General features: G+C 53.5%; 1 protein-coding gene across 3 annotated transcripts in view; it reads right to left on the bottom strand.

Annotated features, from left to right (window-relative positions):
* SLC5A10 (solute carrier family 5 (sodium/sugar cotransporter), member 10) overlaps positions 1–12,704 on the bottom strand; it is a 42,984-nt gene extending 30,280 nt beyond the window's left edge. For 2 of the 3 annotated variants that reach the window (XM_014936229.1, XM_014936231.1), the window contains exons 1-7: positions 12,575–12,704; positions 11,790–11,861; positions 10,912–11,016; positions 10,246–10,305; positions 9,958–10,062; positions 3,815–3,920; positions 2,133–2,213 (exon numbers count right to left, since the gene is read on the bottom strand). In XM_014936229.1, coding sequence (XP_014791715.1) covers positions 2,133–2,213; positions 3,815–3,920; positions 9,958–10,062; positions 10,246–10,305; positions 10,912–11,016; positions 11,790–11,861; positions 12,575–12,685 — 640 coding nt within the window. In that variant the 5' untranslated portion in view covers positions 12,686–12,704. The remainder of the gene's footprint in view (positions 1–2,132; positions 2,214–3,814; positions 3,921–9,957; positions 10,063–10,245; positions 10,306–10,911; positions 11,017–11,789; positions 11,862–12,574) is intronic. The other variant, XM_014936230.1, reaches the window with a different exon arrangement.
* Positions 12,705–14,670: the final 1,966 nt, after the last annotated feature.

Below are 14,670 nucleotides of genomic sequence, written 5' to 3'. Positions count from 1 at the left end.
GGCAAGTCGTGACACCTACTCTTGCTGGGACGGAAGAGCAGGGCAAAAAAAAAACCTCAGGGCAGCGGGAGCTCAGCCTGCAGACGCTGGGCCGCAGCCCCTGGGCTCCGACGGGATTAACATCCCTACTGTGAACGCTGGGTGGAGTGCAGGATGGCATCATCTATCTTATCCAGGATGCCGGAGCCAAGCAGGGCCACCGCTGGCTCTTCCACCCACAGAAAAGGCCACCAAGCCCTCTGTTAATTAAAGTGATTCGTCTACAACCCCTCGGTCTGCACCCGCTTGTTGCCTGACTCGAGACTGCTCTGCCCAGCATCGCACCGGGGAGGATTTGCACAACCCTCCTGCTCTCCCCTCAGGAGATGCGACCTCGGAGACTAGTAATAAGCTTTGTCATCCCTTCAGCAGCAGCCAGGGAGGCAATGGGCCAGGCAGAGCTTCACAGATGAGCGCTAGCATCACTGCTACCATGGTCTGAAGATACGAACAAGAAAAAACATGGAAAGTGTCCTTTATTAGAGCTTGACAAGAGCTGGAGAAAACCCTTGACGCCTCCCAACCTCCATACTGGCCTCCAGGTCCTCAGGTCTCCTGAGAACCGTGTTAAAAACTCTGTGACCAGCAGCTTGTCTTCTGGCTCCCCTGGACCAGTCCCTCTCCCAAACACCCTCATCTCACCAGGATTTGCAGGTTGGCAAAGCCAAAAAAAAAGCTGGGATCTGAAGTCTCTGGAGGGGATTTTCCAGACCTTGCCTGCTTGTCCTCCTGCTCTGGCTCCGAGCTGCTGCACCCAGCCAAGTTCTCCAGACACAAGCATGAGAGTGCCCCGTGGTCACCTACAACTTCAGACAACCATCAGCAGCATCTGAGCACCTCGTCTAATGCACAGGCTGCAGCCACCGCTCAGATCTCCCTGGACAGGCAACGTGCTCCCTTTCCTCATGCAGCTCCTTGCTCCCGCTGGGGTATTTGGTATCACTGTTACTTCTCCAGGAAGCATCTGTCCTTTCATTTGGTTTTTGTAAATACACTTTGCTGCCTACAGGGCTGGCCCAGGAGCGGGCTCTGCTTTTGCACAGGGGAGCAGCTGCAGGACCGGGCTGGCTGCAGGTCTGGAGCTGCTCCCACCTCCACAGCAGAGCTCCTGCACAGCGTTGGGTCAAAGCCTTTCCTACACTCCCCCCCCAACCTAAGCAGACTTCTCCAGGAGATGGTGGAAACCCTCTCAGGAGTGCCTCCAGAAATCGTCCTCTGTAGTTAAACGCCTGCCTTTGAAGCTGGGACCTGACTTTTTGCCTCCTACTCCTCAGGGCCAAGAGCCCCAGTGGCAGAGCAAGGCTGATGAAAGCTCCCAGCCTCTGAAGGGTGCTCTGCGGCTAAACGTACGGAGACACAACAGTGCTGAGTGTTCAGAAAGGGCTGGTGATGAACCACGCTGGCTCCAGCCAGGAGGAAGGCACGGCACCATGCTCCTCATCCCCAGGCCATGCCCTGCGGTGGTGCCTCACCACCCTCTGCCATGCACGTCCCCGTGCGGTGGGATCCTGTCTGAAGATCCCACTGCAACTCCACTGCAAGTTTCCCGGAGCAAAACTGGGAATGCTGCTTTGCTGTCAAATGTTCAATCGGTCTCTTGGAGTGCATGGACTAGAGGCAAACACAGGAAGGCCACCAGTGCTGGGGACAGCCCCACATGGGGGATCAGGGGGATGCTTCATGGCATCTTCACCCAGAGGAATGGCACATGGGGGAAGAACAGTGGCAGAGAGAACTGTGGTCCTCTGCCACAGACCCGTGTTTCCCGGAGCAAAACTGGGAATGCTGCTTTGCTGTCAAATGTTCAATCGGTCTCTTGGAGTGCATGGACTAGAGGCAAACACAGGAAGGCCACCAGTGCTGGGGACAGCCCCACATGGGGGATCAGGGGGATGCTTCATGGCATCTTCACCCAGAGGAATGGCACATAGGGGAAGACCAGTGGCAGAGGGGACAGAGGGGGACCACAGACCTGCTGGGCATCTTGGCCACCGGATTGCTCAGATTGAGTCTTTTTATTTATTTCTAAGAAAGCCCGAGTGGGGAGAGAATGTCCCCATGGAAAGGGTGATCTGTGCTGTCCCAGCTCTCACCTTTCACTGCCAGCATGATGGCTCCGAGGACCATGATGAATGTCTGCAGTGCGTCAGTGTAGATGACAGCCGCCAGCCCCCCTGTGCAACAGCAAACACAGCGTCAGGAGTGCCACCGGCTTCGGGCTCAGTCATGAAGTCCCAATAAAGCTGCTCACACCCACGGGGATGTGCCTGTCACCAGCCTCGTCCTGCCCACACGCGGTAATGGGGGGCTCTGGCAGGAGTGTGAAGGGGGAGCAGCTCCTCGGTGGGACCCCTGCAGATGGGGTGGGGGGAGCAACCGATAGCCATGGGGGCTGTGATCCCACCTGGGGCAGGGAAGGGCAGCTGAGGGATGGTGGGATCAGGGAACTGTGGTACCATGTCCCTGCACAGTCAGGAGGACGCCAGCCAGCCCCAGTTCTTTGGATGCTCCAGCAAGCAGACACATTCAGGACATTGATCTCATCATTCATCCCACCTCTCCCTAGTGCCACACCACTCCTCCCCCTTTGCACACCCCTCAGCTCTCCTCCCAACCTTATAGTTTGATTTTTCCAGCACCTGACACATAATGAGGTCCCCTCCTGGCAAGCCAGCAGCATTTCTCCCTTTCCATCCCAACCTCTCCCTCCAGACCTGTTGCCAACCCAGGACCTGCTTCCCTAGCCAGAAAGCAATTACTCAGCAGACGAACAAAAGCATTAAAAAGCAGAGGAGCTAGAGAAAAATGGGTCAAAAATTGAACCGGTTTCAACCCCAGTCACTGACTCACATCCCGGGAATTCAGGGCTGCACCCTCCCTGGGATTCGGAGGGATGTTCTCAGGATGAGGGTGACGCAGCGATCACACCCTCTGCCTGAGCTCACGCCGAAATGCCTTACTTCACAACAAGCCTCGTGGGCAGGAAAAAAAACCTGAGATGGGATTTGCTTAAAACCAAATTCTTGCAAAATCCGCCGTGTTTCGGATAGGCTTAGACTGCTGCCCGTTTTGATGGCTGGGACGAGATAGTGAGGGAGAAATTACTGCCAGGTGTCTCCACGGGCACTACCAGGGGAGGGAACATCCCAACCGAAAGGGCTGGCAGGGATACACGGTCCCATGGTCCGAGAGTGGGGCTGCAGGCCATGAACCCCCAGTTTCCAACTCCAGTTCCAAATCCTCCTTGCCTTCATATCACAAAAGAGCCATATGGACTGAGCCTGCACAAAAAGAGCTGGTCCCAAGAGGGGGAAGAGCAGGCAAAAAATATTCCCGAAAGCTTTGCAGAGGGAGGGCAGCAAGTTCCATCGTGGGCAGGGCAAGTGGTTGGGAAATGAGCTGGATAAAGGGCTCTCAGACTGTAAATGCCACAGTAATAGTCCTGTAATAGGAGAAGCCCTGATTATTGCTGTTACAAATAGGTACACACACAAGAAAGGGTTTAACAACACGACGGAGGAGGAGCTATTACAAATGAGAAGCTCTAATGACAAAGGAGAGGTCACGCACTGAGTCATTGCCTGAGCTGACACTCCAGAAGGATGCTGAGGTGCTGGCTGGCTGGGGCAGGGAATATGAGCCCCATTAGTATAAATCCCCAGAGACCTTCCAGGAGAGAACAAAAATAAAGGAAAATAAAATAAAAGCGGGAGTGTAAGTGGTGTGGTTCAACCAAAGAAGAAAGATGGAGGCCAGGAGATGCTGAGCAACCTACCTGCAATGGTGTAGAGCCCCGTGACCACCAGCATCAGGATGGTGGAGAGGTAAAGGTCCCAGCCCAGGCAGACTTGCACAAAGAGAGCCCCCGAGTACAGGTCCGTCTGTGCGTGGAAGAAGAAACACAGGAGCTGGGACAAGTGACATCCACGTGGCTAAACATGACCCAAGGGCTTTTTCAAGAGTGGCACAGCAGGGAAATGGTAAACACCATGGGTACAGCAAGGACATTGCACTGCACACACCAGGAGGACACCTCCCAAAGCCAGAGCTGGAGCCCAGGGTCCCAACACAGGTGGCAATGTCACCACTGCAGATGGGTGTCATGGGCCACCTTCCCTCAATCCCCAAAGAGCAGAGCAGGCAGCTCCAGCAGTCACTTGCAACTGGGCCCAGTTGGATGCAGACAGTGGGACATAAGGGCCAGAGATGGGATGCTTTGGGGCATTAGCACTGCCACCAACCTTTGAGACAAAAGTAGGGAGCTAGAGACACTCAGCCCTTTACAAGATCAGACCCTGACCTGACCTTCATGCCACCCCAAGTACCTCCAGTTCCCTCCACCAATGGCAATGCCCTGCTCTCCAGGTGGCATCTCACCATGCTTTCTGCAGAGCCCTGGAGATGGGGCACTTTGTACCAACCGAGGGGCTGTACTCCCCCAAAACACCAGCACCCTTGGGTGCCTTCAGAGGCAGCCCAAGCCACCCCCCCAAGCCTAGCACACCCCACCCCCCGTGGGACCGATGCACAGGGGCAGCTGTAGCTGGTATTTCACGTTCTGCTTGGCAGGATTCATCTTCCTGGCACCCGTGCTGCCAGCCAGGAGGCTGCCAAGGACCCGCTTCCTCCTCCCCAGCTGCAGCTCAATGGTCTGGGCCGTCAGACTGGTCAGGAGGGCGGCAGCGAGTCTAAAAAATGCTTCTGGGGACAGGAGGGGATCTCCTCCCAGGTGCAGGGACTTTTCAAGGTGCTTGCTGGTACCTGCAATGCCTTCAGTGATGGATGGAGCTGTTCTGTGCCACGTCGCTCAAGCCCATTAGTGGTGCCCAGATGGGTGCTGGTGGGTCAGAACAAGGTGCTGCCTTGCTCCCTGAGGGCCACAGCAGTGTTTCAACCTCGACAGCCACTCCACAGCAAGAAGCACACATGGGCAACCACAGCACAGAGCACAAGACCTCCAGGACTGCCATTCCTGAGCCTTGCCCCAACACCAGGCCACTTATTTGTGGAGGATCTCTGGGAAAATACCTCCTCCTGGTTTTGCAAATATTGGGAAACCAAGGCATGGGCAAATGGCAGAAGTTGCATTTGGTCCTAAACAAGTAGCAGCAGCCCAGAGGTCCTGCACCCCAACATGGACCAGCATAAGTGTGTCCTCCAACACATCCCCTGACCTTTGCAGCCCCCCCTTGCAAAGCCCATGGAAGACACTCAGGGTTTCTGCTTGGCCATGGAAGGAGAGATCAACTCTGCATCCAACATACTGCCTCTACCAGCCTCAGCATCTCCTGTGCGTGTACCACTTCCCACAGGGACACTGTGAGTGTGCCTCTGCCTGGAGGATGATGTGCAGGCCTGGAGCTCACTCAACTGCCAGACTCAGTTGAGATGACTGACACCCCAAAAGCGACCACCATTTCCCACCCGTGGGAGGGCTGGACTCAAACAGGGAGGAATGGTCATGGTCCCATGGAAATGAGACATAAAGCAGAGACTCAGAGGGACCTGACGCACCCTCCTCCAACAAAGCAGCAATACCGTGGGAGGAGAGGACCAGGCACAGCAGGCAGTGCCCATGTCACCACCACATCCCCACCCACAGCTGAGATCCAGCCATCCCCAGTGCTCAGCTGGGGTATCTTCACAAAAACCTTGTTTGGAGAAAGAACCAAGGCCAGAAGGGGCAGGAAGAGGCAAGACGAGATGACTCCACGCCCTCGCCTGGAGCCTTGATGGCTTCTCACAGCCAAGACATCAGCTCCGGTTTGACATCTGTCTTCACACACCTCCCAGAAACCATCCCCCAAACAACAGCTCTGTCTTGCCTGGTCATGCGGGAGCAGTCACTTGGGATTAGTAACGTGGAGGACTGGTGTTATTTCCCATATCGCACCTCCTTCCCCCGGCTCTGCCCTTCCTCCTCCCTCCCGGCACTGCTCCAGCAAGCTTGCTGCGCAGGAGCTGAGGACCATCATCATGGATGGAGAGGGGCTACGCAGGATCACAGGATGGAAAAACCGAGGCACGTGCCACCCAGCAGGGCTCCATCAGCCATGACATCCAGTAGGTGAGCACTCATCCAGCTTCCGCACAACATGAAAGCCTGTTCCCTAGCAGATGAGCCCACACCGTTAGGCATAATGCTGATTAAATCACAAATCAAACCCACCATGAGACCACTTACACCATCTTTGGTGTAATTGGGATCTTGAGGATCCCAATTCAGGGACTCTTCCACAACATCTGCACCAGGCTTTACACCACAGTCATGCCTGGCATTCCCAAGGGAGGTATTACCTGTCCTCAGCTGCACTTGGGCTTGGCCATATCTCTGGGAGAGCTCTTGCCAGCATCAAGAGGCAATTCCATCCCGGAATGTCCTGCTGAAGAGGAACCAACTCGCAGGCTACCATGCCAAAACCTCTACTAGTGGCTCCTCTGATGCTTTTCCACCACAAATGCAATCCAATCACAGCCTGATACCAAAAAGACCACCGAGAAGCCCTAGAAGAGGACAGCTAAGCTATTCAAGCATCGCAAACTTCAACTACCAGGCAGAAAAGCCCCAACCAAAGGGTCTCAACCACCTCCTCCCATTGAAACCTGGAGACCCAAAATATTTTGAGCCTCCCTACCACAGTGCCAGCCAAGCATCCTTGGTGTCTTCTGGAGCTCCCAGCGTCCCTTGGAGGGATCCATCACTTATCACATCAGCACCTGCCAAGAAAGTCATTCCCCCTGCCCCCATGACCACCTGCTTCTCCAGCAGCCCTTCTCCAGAACCCAGCTGCAAAGGCTCAGACCTGGACAAGGTATTTCATAACTGCTTCTCCTGCCTTTCTCAATGCTTAATCATTTTTGCAGTCGTCTGCAAATGAGTCTAAGCCTTTGCTATGAGGAAGCAGAGGTATCTCCACCTCCCTTCCTGGTAATTCTGCTAGGGTAGGGAAAAATAAAAGTGCATGTGACTTGGTCATTAATAAGACATCCCAAATACAAAAACAAGCTAATTAAAAGCAGGCATGACCTATTCATAAAACAAGTCCTTTCAACTGTAAAAGGAGAGGAGAAGCCTTTGAAGTCAGGCCTCATAATCCAGCAAGATCCCTGCCTCCACCAGTGACCTCACTTGGAAACTCGTTCTTACCCAACATCGTTAATGCCTTCCCAATGAAAGCTGGCTTTAGAGACAGCTTGGATTTAACAATTGGTGAATCTAAAGCCTCAGTAGAACGAGTTACCCAGGGTAGAGAGGAGTCTTCAGGGGCTCTTCGCCAAAGCTAGGACGCCTGTGCAACTCCCCACAAGTTCCTAGACAGGGTGGACGCCATCTCTCAGTAGGACTTTGGGCTGCCCTGCTGCACCCTGCCATGAAACACGGAGGGTTGGGGTCCACCAAAGGGTAAATTCCAGACAAGGAAGGAGACTGTCATCTCCCCTGACCCAAAAGAAGAGCCAAGGAAGCAGCAGTGACACTGTGTCTCAGCTCAGGAGAACATGGAGTGGTGATCCACGCATAAACCTAGCATCTGCAGGGAAAGGAGGCAAGAAAATCCCAGATAGTCGTGAGCTTTGAGGCAGCCCCCAGTGAGGACCAAAGGAAACCCCCACCAGGCGACAGCGCTGCCTAATAGCCCTGAGTTTCATGCCCTCCTCCCACGCTCCCGGCTGCGGACACCACCAAGGACAGGACATGGGACCAGTTTGGCAACACCCGGCATGTCCACAGACATTCATCCCAACCCACTGCTGGAAACAACCATTGTCTGTGAGATTTACCCTGAATGGAGCCAGATGCCAAGATAATCCCCTTATTAGGCTGATTCCTCTTCTATTGCATCCTGCATGACTCAGAGATCAGAGAAGACTCAGCAGACCAAAGAAACTATAGCCCTGGCTGAGAAAAGGCACTGGAAGAGGCATTTGGGAGTGTCCACCAAGCTCCAAACACGAGGTTGTGCTGAGAAAGGCCAGAAGAACCGCAGAGGTTCCCATCACAGAGGTCATCTGCAGGCTCATCTGGTGTTAGGCAAGGTCTCCCAAGCTAAGAATGAACTTGAAGGACATCCATCCCTTCTGGGCAAAGCCATGGAGAGACTGCAAATCAAAAGGATCAAGCACATCCCCATGGCATGGTAGGGCACTGTTTTGTAAGAGAAGAGGGGATGCCTGTGATAGTCTGGAAAGAGACCGAAAGCCAACCAGCCCTCAGACTGCTGGTGATTTCTTGCTTCAAATTCTAACCAGCAAGAACAAACTACCCCACCAGAAATCCTACCCCAGCTTCCAACCTTTCCTTTTAAACACCAGCAGGGACTCGCGCAGATCCCAGGGACCAGCACCACAGACACGGATGCTCCAGCATCTCCCTCAAGCTCCTCCCCAGGTTCTTCATCAGGAGCAGGAGAGATACCTCCTGAGCAGCACACAGGAGTGGGACAGCAGTTCACTGGACATTAGCACAATCAGGGAGCATTCAAAGCATCGCTGACCAAACTTGCAAACTGAACTGGTGCTCCAGGAGCCACCAGGCTGATTTCAGGAGAAATGCCATAGGATTTTCAAAACCATAAGTGTTAGGAGTATAAATATCAGCTTTATGGGAAGAGTGCCCTCCAGCACGACAGGACATGGCTTTGCAGGGGGAAATGCAGGTGGCAGCTGCACTCAGGAATCACCTCATGGGAAGGAGATGGGGTCTCCTGGATCTGGGGACATCACGTCATGCAGTGCTGGGCGTCTGATCTGAGGCAGGGACAGCCTCTCCCTTTGCATTAAGCACTGATTACGTGGTGAGAGCTGTTTGCAGGCTGCTCCATCCTCCGCATCCCTCGGAGGGAGACCCAGAGGATGCCCCCACAGCTCAGCCGGGGGCCCGGGGCTGTGAAGCTGCCGGGGAGGAGGCAGAAACTCCACACAGGGAGGGATGGTGTCTCCAGCCAAGCTGGTGTTCACCAAACACGGAGCTGGGGAGTGCAGGGGCAGGCACTGAGCGCCTCGCCGTGGGGAAACGCTCCAGCATCATCCCTCCTCCTGCACAAACAGCCACTCCTTGCAGCCAGCCACAGGCAAAAGCACAGTTCTTCTAGCCAGCAAAAGGCAGAAACCCCAGCAGACCCCGGGTCAGATCCGCCCGCTCCATCGGAGCCGTGCAGGAACGCTCCCTCCGGTGTGTTTTCTGCTCCAGATCATTTCTGAGCTGTTTGCTCTTGATCTGTGTCTCGCTGTCTCCAGCCCCCCAGGGCTGTCTGTGCCCGGCTCTCTCCTGCTTGCCTGGTGTCACAGGCTCTTTAGCTGTTTTACCTCGGATAAACTCTTCCCCCAGTCACCAAGTGGGCAGCAGGAGCCGGGGCTGCACACAGGGAGCTCTGAGCGAGGCCAAAATGGGGCTAAAACATCCCTGTGGAAAAGTCCCTGAAAAATCGGGCAGTTTTTGTACAAGCTTGGGCATCTTATAGGTACAGCAAGGCTTCTTTTCCTCGGGAAACCCAGGTGCCCTACAGCAACGAATGCATTCCCAATTCAGTTCCGGGTCCCTCGGGGAGCGCTGGAAAGCATCACTGCTGGGGCAGGGAGGAAAAACCCAGACGATGCAACCCAGCCTCCATGCACGTTTCATCCTCAACCTCTGCCACAAGCCAAGTGCACCACGAATTTGGGATTCCTGACACCCACCCACACATCCGTCGGGGCCACCCAGACATGAACATCACTGCTGGATCTACCTGCAAATGCACAGGGTGTTGCAGATGGCATCTGCCCATGAATTCCCACCGTCTGTCCTGCTCCCTCTTGGAGCATCCTACAGCAGCTGCTCTCCCCCTCTCTTGGCTACATGAGTTTTGAACCCCAAAATAACCTTTCCCTTGCTGGAAATCAGTCGTGGAGCTGTCACGGAGTCGAGCAGAAGCTACTCACAGAGATTTTGGTGAAGATGGAGAGGAGGAGCGACAGGCTGGAGAGGTACATCCGGATCCTCTCCCCTCCAAACCTTCTCTGGAGATACTCAGGCATCGTGACAATCTGTCGGAGCAAAAGAGAGTGATCACTGCCCTGTCCATGCCCCCTCCTCTGGGAACAGTCCCAGGGAAGGGAAAGGAGAGCTGTATTCCCAGAGCAGGGTTTGGGATTCTCAAAGGACAACGGTGACAGCTCTCTGAGGAACAGAGGACCTGGCCAGGGCAGACTCAGGGCAGCTCTACGTACCCCAGATGAGATGTAGACGGGCACAAACACCCAGGCCAGCGCCAGAAGAGCATAAGTCGCCTGTTGGGAAGGAGAAACATGCCACAGATGGAAAAACCACTGATCCTGCTGGAGCTCGTCATCAATTGCAATGCTGGAACTCATCCACCACTCCTGACCTGGCCCTGGCCCACCTTCAACTGCACATTTACATCCCCAAATGGCTTCAGATGGCACACATGGGTGCACGAGGTCATGGTGGAGAGTCCCCAGCGTCCCCACCAGCAGGAGCTCACTCCCCCTCAGCCCTTCAGCTCCTGACCAGACATTTCCCACTAACTCCTTGAGCACACAATGAGCCAAACGACGTATTTTTGCTGCAGAACCCAAGGACTTTGGAAGCAATGGGTGGGGGAGCAGGGAATGGGTGACCTATTCAGCTGGACGAGGAAACTGCACTGAAATGTCCTTTTCCCTGAGCACATGGACCTGAGTTGTCTCCAAACTCACTGTACATGCACTAGATGTGAGCTAGAGAAGCCGATTTAGCAGGGTCGCGTTAATTACCCCCTGCACAACTCCTCCCAAGCCTTTCGAGACGTGGCGTGAAGCTGCTGTGAAACGGGCCATCTGCTGTGACGCGGCTCGAGAAACTCATTTTTCTTAATAACCCAACATTTTTCTTACGTTCCACTCGAAGCCGGTGACAGCGATTCCCCCGGCAGCGCCGGTCCCAGCCAGCCCGATGAAGAGCCCCGAGCCTTCGCTGCTGGCGAAGAGAGAGGCACCGATCTGCAGAGGAGCAGAAGAAGTCCTGGACCAGCTTTGGTGCTTCCCCAGCTCCCAAGGGATAATTCAGTGAGAGGAGGCAGCAAAAATAACATCTGAACGGGAGCAGCAGAGCGCAGACCTCCCCAGCGCTTCTAAAAGCAAAGTGTGGCCAAAGATAGACCGTGTGGGATGAGGGACGGGGACGTATTTTGCAAGAAAAACCCTTAACAGACTCCAATCATGAGCCCCAGCAACCAGCATTCCCACGCATTGAGCTCATCTGGGCATCCCCAGTGGGTTTTGGATGGACTTTCTTGTCTTCAGGAGGATAAGAAGGAGCCACACGTTGCTGCATTTGCCACAGTGACCATACATCTTGCCCAGAGGTGGCCCTGTGTCCATGGGAAGGACTTACAACCCGTTTGTCAAGATCATACTGAAATAAGAGGAGGGGAAAAAGAAAGATGGGACCCCCATATCTTGTTGGAGGCACCAGGAGAACACGGGGCTGGTGGAGATAGATGTTTGACTCCAAGAAGCCCTCTCCAAGTTCAGAGCAGCCTAGGAGGAGACCCAACGAGCTGGGTGGGCTCCAGCATCCTTTGTGCAACGAGAACAGAAATGGACACAAGGACACAAATCCTGGCAGAAAGAGGTGTGCAGGGTCAGGGGAAAGTGTGGGCAGGCAGTGGGGAAAGCAGGGGCACAGAAGAGGGAATTTGGTGAGAGGGACAGTGGTGCTGGACATCCCTGCTGCCCAGGGTGTCACACGAGGGACAGAGGTCTCTACTTACTGGCCACCATGCCATGTCTCTGCCAGCAAGGAAATAGCCACTGACGGTGTTCCTGTTCACCCTGCACGAAGACTGGGAGGAGAAAAAATCAGCACAGAGCACCCTTTCCCCACAAAACCCAGACAAGACACCAAGAACCGAGTCTCCCAGACAAGAAGCCAAGAGACGGGAGACTCTGGATAATTAATGGGAACTCTGCAGCTCGAGCTTAATTACACGAAACGGTGGCTGCACCCCGAGTACCTGGAGCCATGAATAGCAAAGGCGGCACCCCGAGAGGGGGAAGCACGGAGGGTGCAGCCATCCCGAGCAGACAGGTTGGCTAATAAGGCCCAGCTTTGGCTATGATTTTTCTGGAAGGCAGACGAAATTGGGCTTTGTCTGAAACCGGGGGTGGCCGAGGGCTTCTGCTGTTTAAAGCAGGACCTTTGTCTCACCACCCTTTAATAGAGGAGCGGCGGAGCTGCTTAGGCCCAGCAGAGCGGGGCTCCAAGGGGAGAGGTTTGTGCCCCAGTGAAATTCCCCCTCCTTCTGGGGCTGTGGGTGTCTTTCCACGGCGGGGGGAGGGTGTGAGGGTTTGTACAACGGAGCAAATGCAGCACAACACACATACACACAAAAGAATGCAAACTACAAGAAGAAATTAATAAAATTAATAGAGGCTTTCAAAATATTCCAGGTGAAAAAGGCAGCCCTGGGAAAAAAAAAAAAAAAAAACAACAAAAAAACAAAAAGGACTATTCAAACAGGAAAAGCAGAAAGGGAAGAAGAGAGAAGACTCTTACCCATATTCCCACTGCAACGTTTAAGGCAAAATAAACCACTACAACGACAAGGTCAGCGACGCTGAACTGCTGCGCGGGGGAGAAGGACCCTGCAGTGGAGTTACCCTCCATCACTCCTCTGCCTCCTTCTTCATCCTCAGCCAAAGCCCCGTCCCTGAATCAGTAACTCATTAGCACCTTGAGGACATTGATAATTAAACAAGCCAGCTGTAGGAGCTTGGCTTCCGAAGGCCTTTGGGTGGGAGCTTGGCTGTCCCTGGCATCCATCCCCTCCCAGTTTCCCCACCGCCCTCCCTGCTGGCACCCGAGGGACACAGGGATCCAGGACAGCACCTTTGATTTCCGTGTCACAAAAGGGAGCAGCTGCTTAATCCCCATTTCCTCAGGGTTTCCTGCTTCTTCTGCATTGATCTGGAAGAAGCCACAGGCTCCAGTCCCAGCTGCTCCCCCAATTAATGCATTTCTGCGGCCCAGACTCCCCAGGCGCAGGATCCCAGCAGCCTCTTGAGGAGGCGCCTCAGATCTAGATATTTCTGGACAAGAAACTGCCACGGCTTTCATCTTCCACAAGCTGGAAACCAAACCCCAGCATTTTTCTTGCAGATCCTACAAAGAATTTGCATGATCTCCTGCCTAGTTAATTACTGTAGAAATTGCTGAACGAAGGAAGGTTTTTAAAGTGCTCTTTACGTTTGAAGGATCTCGGGGAAATACCTCCAAGAATAGTTGGCATTTCTGGTGATCTGGTATTTTTGCTTCTGGGAAAAGCACATAGAGATCAGGCAGCTCCACTGTCATGAAAGGGGCATGAAAATTGTCCAAGTGAAATTGTATGTTCTTTGCTCCCTTGCAACCACTACTACGAAAAGCCAAAGGAGCAGAATCCAGGTTTACGACTACAACTCCTACAACGCTCCCACATTCTTGAGTCCTAATCAATACAGTAATTGCACCACACAAAATTAAGCAAAGCTGGGGGTTTCTACACACTAAAGCAATGAGCAGACACAGGGGTTATGTGAACGTCTGAGGTGGACCCTGAACACACCAGCAAAAACACTTGCGGAAGAGATGAGGTTGTTCCTCTAGAGGCCAAGGGGAAACAAGCAGCAGGAAGCAGCCTCTGAATTGAATGGTTTTGGGTGTTTAGCAATCACACCATTTGCCACGCTGCTTGGCTGGTTGTCACCTGGCACACACTCTCCAGCCCAGCCATCACAAGGTCTCACTAATAAAATAAATACACCACAACTAATATGCCCATCGCCGAGACAGGTCAGCGTTGTCCTCCCCTCCCTGAACTGGCCGCTGACACACGGCAGGAGCAGGTCTGCACGCCTGGGAGAGGAACCCAAGTTCTCCCTCTCCGCTGGAATTTAACCTGCATTAACACATTCCAAGTACGTACAAGTGTTAATACATCCTCAGCTTGGTGTATCTATTAACAGCCCTCAACTGTTCAATAACCTGCTGTCATTAAAGTACACCCAGGTTCAGCCTTGCCTTGTCTCACTTCATAGAGAGAGACGTACCTCTCCAGACAGGACTGCAAAAATCAAACAATCTTATGAAAAAGAAGCTCAGAGAATGAAGGAGAACATTGTTTGAACAGAAACGTGCAGTTGCTTAAATAAAATCACACTGAATGTACCAACAAGACCAAGTACCACAGGTATTTTAGCAATATTTGGGTCTTCCAGCCACAGTCCAGTTTGTGCCCAGTGCTGTGCCAACACAGACAAGGGAAGGGAAAAAAATCTGGTTTTGCCCTTAAAAGCAAATCATAGAGTCAAGTCGTAGAATGGTTAGAGTTGGAAGGGACCTTAAAGATCATCCAGTTCCACCCCCTGCCCTGGGCAGGGACACCTCCCACCAGACCCTCCAACCTGGCCTTGAACCCCTCCAGGGATGGGGCAGCCACAGCTTCTCTGGGCAACCTGTTCCAGGGTCTCACCACCCTCACAGGAAAGAATTTCTTCCTAATATCTAATCTAAATCTCTCCTCTTTCAGTTTATAACCATTACCCCTCGTTATATTCCCAACTTCTCCTAAGTCCCTGTTGTTCCCTGACATCCAGCCACAGATTTAGCTCCCT

Source organism: Calidris pugnax, unplaced genomic scaffold, assembly GCF_001431845.1.
Source record: "Calidris pugnax isolate Ruff unplaced genomic scaffold, ASM143184v1 scaffold17, whole genome shotgun sequence".
Taxonomy (NCBI): domain Eukaryota; kingdom Metazoa; phylum Chordata; class Aves; order Charadriiformes; family Scolopacidae; genus Calidris; species Calidris pugnax.
This window is presented reverse-complemented; position numbering and strand designations above follow the sequence as displayed.